We start from the raw sequence: 6,510 nt of genomic DNA on the forward strand, positions 1-6,510 counted from the left end.
ATAAAGCTGACTTTGACTTTTTGACTTTGAAAGATTTTGAGTTTTTGCAGTGTGACTGTCTGACTGGGTCCAGAGGGGGTCAGTAGCGCTCCACACAGGCTGTAAAACCTCCAGGAAGAAGAAGAGAAAGCAACAGAAGAAGAGAGAAGGAGACACACGAGAGAAAGAGGGTGGAGGTGCAACCAGAGGAGCAACTTTATCCTGTTGGATGAGCACCAGAGCAGCATCATGCCTCACTGCTGCGCCGTGGGGTCGTGCGGCATCAGGATCACGAAGGGCTCCAGTCTGTCGTTTCACCGCTTCCCCGTCAAGAAACCGACGCAGCTCCGACGGTGGCTGGTCGCCCTCGGCATCGATGTCAACACCGACCACGTTGAGCTCAACAAACTGTACGTGTGCTCGCAGCACTTCGCTCCGGGGGATTACACGAGTAACGGACTACCGGAGAGCGAGGCGGTGCGTCGCTACCTGACGCCGACGGCGGTGCCGAAAGTCGCTGTTTCCCCCGACACGTCGACCAAGAGTGTCAAAGTGGTGAGTGAGTGTTGTATTCACTTTTTACTCCACCCATCCTCCATCTCCATCCCTCCATCTGTTGTCTGTGTGCAGGGTCGGGTGCCCAGGGTTCCTACACATTTGAAATTTCCAAATTCCATACTTTTTCCAGACTGCTCTGTAAAAAAAAATTAAATAATTTGTGATATTTAAGTAAATAGATGTGCATAATATAAAAAAAAGCATTTGTTTTCATTATTCTGAATGTGTATGCCATTATGCAACCAAATAATTACCAGGGGATTGTAGCTAAGTACAATAGCACATACAAAACAATTAACCCAAATAGGTAAGACCAAACCAAGATAAATAATATATAATAATAAATAAAATAATTTCCATACAATAGTTTCCATTTCCCATACTTTTACAGACCTGGAAATGTATAAAATCAAATTCCATACTTTTCCATACTTTCCATACTTGCGTAGGAACCCTGGTGGATAAACCAAAACTTATGTGATTTGACCACTTGTTGATTTGATTTGATTTGATCAACTTTATTAATCCCAGAGGGCTATTCTGTTCGGCAGTCCACCAAGAACAATAATACAAGCTCATCCACAACAACACATCAATACAAACTCAACAATACAGACTCATCCACATTCGTACATATGCACAGGTGCCAGTTTGTATTTACAATGTCAGTGGAAGCAAAAGATGACCTTTATTGTCTCCCGTTTGGCCTTCCAGCGTGTAATTTTACATTTTGCATTCAGTTTATACGTGGGTGGCAAATGTTAAAGGAGAATTCAGGTGTATGTATTGACTTTTGTTACAGAGCAGTGTGTGACATTCCTCAGACTTACAAGGATGCCATTGCTTCAACCAACTCAAGTACTATCACTTTATCAAGGTGATTGTAAACAGTGGCAAGATACATCTGGAGTATTGTCCTACTGAACAAATGCTTGCTGATGTAATGACAAAACAAGCTACTACTACTGGGGGTGTTAAAGTAATGTAAAAGAGAGCGCCTTTACTCTTTGTGTTATGAATAGTACTTCTACTTTGAAGGATGAAGAGCAAGAAGGACAACAACATAAAGGGGTAATTTTGACGTGATGCAATCCAGTGTCAAGTGGTGTAACCAGTATTTTTTTAATCTGACTATATACAGGAAAATACATCTGGGCTCAAATGTGGAGTAAATTCACTTTTGCAATGCAACAGTTCCCTCTTTCATAATTTGTCACATTATTTAGAAGAAAAGTGGTGGTTTTAGGATTAGTCCTGCCCAGTGTTGCCAAAATGCATTACTGTAAAATTTAAATATAGAAACACAGCAAAAATATATTTCAATTTAATGTTTTTAGAGGAAAGTATCTACTTTTAAAAGGTACATTTAACTCTTATGTGGTGACACCATTTGACATGTTCAGGGGCATTCAGCCAAAGATGAAAGGCATCGGAGCAACCTCCCACATCCTGAAAGACTCAGTCGAGCTGGAAGAAAAGCGGACCAAGTGCGACGGAATAGCCCAACGCGGAGCGACAGCTGTGCTTCATCTCCTGGACGGCACCGGACGACAACACAGACACAGAGCACAGCTTCGTCAAGCACTCTACCTGCCTTCGTACCCCCAAGACACCTTCTCGGAGATGAGAGCAGCAAACGGAGGAGCGACAGAGAAAGTCCAAAAGCACAGGTTAGTGAAATTCACAACCAAAACAAGCAAATGAAAGAGAGACCCAAACATCAGAAGCACACATTGAGTATTGTGATAGAGATGTACAGCCAAAAAGTCATGACAATGGAGAAATGGTTGATGGAAAACAAGGAAAATGCATCAAGTTATGATTGCTTATTATGACTGCTCCAAAACAGACTGAGATGCCTGAGCAAGAAGACGACGCTGAGAGTACAAGGCGGAACCCGAAGAGGGAAAGAAAGAAACCAACTTACCTACAGGACTTTGAAACGGAAGAAAAGGTAGACAAATTACACTGAACAAATGCTTGCTGATGTAATGACAAAACCAGCTACTAAGCTGAAACTGGTTTGTAAGGCAAATGCAATATTTCGTCCCATCATGAAGGCAACCAGGTGCTGATTCAGTTAAAATCATCATTTTGTAAAATGGTCCCATTGAATTATGTTGCTTTATGCTGACAGTTTATATGAAGGTGGTTACTGAGTGTACGGTATATTAGAGCTGAGGCAGGGTGTAAACTATAGTCCACATATATGATTGTTTGTAGAAGTGAGTGTAGATGAAAGTGCGTTTTTCATGATGTGTTTGTCTTGCGTACCATCTCTAATACACACTGACAGGAAGTTATTCTTCAACAGGGATCAGTAAACAACAGGATCAAACATGAATTAGTGGATTCTTATTCCTCTGCAGGTAAGACATGGAAGATTGAAGCTAATGTTTTTTTTTTTAATATGAAGCTGAAGAGATGGCAAGTTCTGTGTGGTATCGAGCGTCAAGTCAAGAGAGTTATTAATCAAGAATTAATGGATGTGATTTATGTCTTACTCTCATATAAAGTCAGTTTTCAGTAGATATGTGCTGGGGGTTTCACGTATCGTCTCTAACCTTTAGACACCACGCTGGTCTCTGAGGAGCCAACTCCCTCGCTGCTGCAGCAGTGTGACATCAAAGTGGAGCAGGAGGAAACAGAGGTCCAGATACAGGTCGAAGACGTGAAGCTGCAAGTCAAACATGAAGGTACATATGGAGGTTCACAAGTCATGGCAGCGGCACATCAGTGAGAAACTACAAGGATAGGAGTTAGGACACTAGTGTGAGAGAACATTGGAGATTCAGGAGACTAAATATATATATTTTTAATCATGATTTGTGTAGTTTCTTTTAGTTTCCCAAACTTTTTATTAGTGCCATGGAGCTCAGCATCAAGGCTTGGGGTGTGTTTAGTTAGTTGCCATATTTAATTTATGGATGTGATATATGTCTATGTCAGTTTTCAGTGTATGTGTGCAGGAGGTTTTAAGTGTCCTTTCTAACCTTTAGACGACACGCTGGTTTCTGAGGAGCTGCCTCCATCGCAGCTGCAGCGGTGTTACATTAAATTGGAGCGGGTTCCACACGTCCAGATACACGTCAAAGACGAGTCGCTGCAGTGGTGCCATGTCAAAGTGGAGGAGGAGGATGCTGTACCAGAGGAAACAAAGTTCAACATGCAGGTCAAAGTGGAACAGGTAGATCACACACCAAGGCTTAAATTTACTGAAGTCATATAGTATGTTAAAGCATTAAATGTGAGCTTTTTTAATCTTCCAATGCTTGATTATTCTTTGTCGCCTCCACAGAGTCCTCGCATTGAAGTCCTTGTGCAACAGCATCAACCTGTAACAGAAGGAACATCATGTCACCTTTATGGTAAAGCATTTAAGAAGTGCTTTTATCTGATGAGTCACAAAGGGTACAAAGCCAAAGAAGAAATTCCTCTGCACAACGTGTAGCAGCTGGTTTCAGACATATTGAAAGTGGACGCCATTATCGTTTATGTTTTTCAGACCTTTATTATTACAGGGGAAGTACACTGGGAACTGGGAGTCTTTTATCTGCTACACCGGGCACGGACTTGACGTGACAGTTCTATGTAGTTTTTACTATGGATGTATTATATAAGAGATCCGTGGTTTTTACTGGTTGGAGGGCCACATAGCCGCGCATAGAGGAAACAAAATAGACCAGGCGCGCAAAACAAGAGAGGGGCCATGTGACGCCCGCGCGGGCATGTGTCGCTTACGTGGCCGATGGAGCAGCTTCAATTGACTATAATGCGCAATCTGCCTTTAATTGTTGGTGCAGGATATTTTTAGAACGCCGGAGCAGAGCCGCGAGCTGCTCAGCGCTACGCTACGGAGGCTAATGGGATTTCTTGGTTTCCCTCATCAAACTCATCAAATACACAATCCAACAACTCCAAAACGCTCTGGTGGACAAGTTGTGACCTGCACATTCACCACACTATTAGATAATAACGTAACGTTATGAGACAGAGTTGTTTTAGAGGTAAATTAATGCAAAACCGCTGATGCATTTTCCTGTCGGGGGCAGTTTTTCTGCAAGCAGTCTCTCTAAAAACAGCTTGCACCGACAGTTAAAGGTAATGAACCTACTCCTAACTATAGGGATTATGGCAATGGGCCAATTTGCCAAAATGTTGAACTATCCCTTTAAGGTAGTGGGTTGGATTCCCATGTTGACAGGCAGAGGGACACCCCGTGACCCTCTCAAAATTTCAGCGAGGAAACTTTCTATTATTGTTATTATTTGTGCCATGGGGCTCAGCACCTTGGGGCAGGGTGTATTTCGTTTTCAAATTTACTTTATTGATGTGATATGTCTTATATAGAATAGAATAAATTGTCTTACATAAAGTCAGTTTTCAGTGGATATGCGCTGGAGGTTTCAAGTGTCCCTTCTAACCTTTAGACACCAAGCTGCCTCCATCGCTGCTGCAGCAGAGTTACATCAAAGTGGAGCAGGCTCCCATCAAGGAGGAAACAGAAGTCCAGATAAAGGTCGAAGACGAGCCGGTTCCGTGGTGCCATGTCAAAGTGGAGGAGGATGATGCTGTACCAGAGGAAACAGAGTTCAACATGCAGGTCACAGAGGAACAGGTAGATCAGACGACAAGGCTTATATATATTTCCAACAATACTGAAGTCAGATAGGTTAAATCATTAAATGTGTTTTTTTCCCCATCTTTCTCTGTAACTGTGAGTCTGAAGAAAGGCACAGATGACAAACTGAATTGATTGAAAGTGGTGATTCTTTGTTGCCTTCACAGAGTCCTGCTATTGAAGTCTGTTTGGAACCTACTACGGAAGAAAAGTCTTGTCACCTTTGTGGTAAAACATTTGAGAAGTGCTCTTATCTGATTAGGCATGTTAGAGAGAGTCACAAAGGGCACAAAGCCTTTAAATGCCCGGAGTGCAACAAGGAGTTTGACCAACACTACCAGCTGATTCTACACATCAGGACTCACACAGGAGAAAAACCCTTCACCTGTGATTACTGTGGCAAAGCATTTTCTCAGAACTCAAGTCGTGTTACTCACATGAGGAGGCATACGGGGGAAAAGCCATATTTTTGTGTTAGATGCGGGAAAAGTTTTTCCACAAGCAATCATCTCAGATTCTGCAAAGAAGAAATTGGACCCAAAGTCACCCCAGCAAAGGACACAGAGGACCCACCCTTCAGTTGCCCCGACTGCAAGAAGGTGTTTGCCAACAACACCTTGCTTATTCGGCACGTGAGGATTCACACGGGTGAAAGACCATTCAGTTGTGAGATTTGTGGTAAAGCATTCACTCAGTCTTGCCATCGTAATGCTCACATGCTACTACATACTGGAGAGAAACCATATTTTTGTGATAAATGCGGCAATATGGTTGCAAGTAGATATCACCTCAAATTCTGCACAGGGACAAAACCCAAAGAGGTATTGCAAGGAAAGAAGAAATTCCTCTGCTCAACATGTGGCAAGAGGTTTCAGACACAGGCAAACTTTAAGATACATATGGAGGTTCACCAGTCATGGCAGCGGCACATTAATGAGAAACTGAAAGGAGGTAAGAGTTAGGAGACTTGAGACTTTATAGATTTTCAAAAGTGATGATTTGATTGATTTGTTTAGTTTTTGTTTTTCAAATCTTGAATTAAAAAAAACTGTGAAAAAATTTCCCATAGACTTCCTGTACTTTCATTCAGAGACTCCATTTAAACTTTAACCTGTAGACAAAATGTTAGTCTATTAATGTGGTTTTTAACTTTCGATGATGATGTCACCCACTCACGGAATGTTCAGGCTGGAGTGGGTGACATCATCGATCAGAGTGGGAGCGGGTTGCCTTAAATGGTCTAAAATGTTTCTATTTTCGTCGTCCTCCCAGCTACAAATTACACGCTGCACATATAATTTGTTCCACAGTTGTAGACACACTCATCATCGTTCAGACCATGTTCTTGAAAA

The 6,510-nt window shown here is 42.1% G+C and overlaps 1 protein-coding gene across 1 annotated transcript; it reads left to right on the forward strand.

The window, feature by feature from the left end:
- Window positions 1–225: 225 nt before the first annotated feature.
- LOC310997710 (uncharacterized protein) lies at window positions 226–6,120 on the forward strand (the record flags this gene model as incomplete). The annotated part of the gene is made up of 9 exons (XM_083987500.1): window positions 226–534; window positions 1,941–2,207; window positions 2,387–2,491; window positions 2,852–2,906; window positions 3,108–3,233; window positions 3,537–3,724; window positions 3,836–3,905; window positions 4,968–5,155; window positions 5,326–6,120. Exons 1-9 carry the CDS (start codon window positions 229–231, stop codon window positions 6,118–6,120), a joined length of 2,100 nt encoding a protein of 699 aa, XP_083843626.1. The 5' UTR covers window positions 226–228.
- Window positions 6,121–6,510: the final 390 nt, after the last annotated feature.

Source organism: Trachurus trachurus, assembly GCF_905171665.1.
Source record: "Trachurus trachurus genome assembly, chromosome: 15".
In the NCBI taxonomy this organism is placed as follows: Eukaryota; Metazoa; Chordata; class Actinopteri; order Carangiformes; family Carangidae; genus Trachurus; species Trachurus trachurus.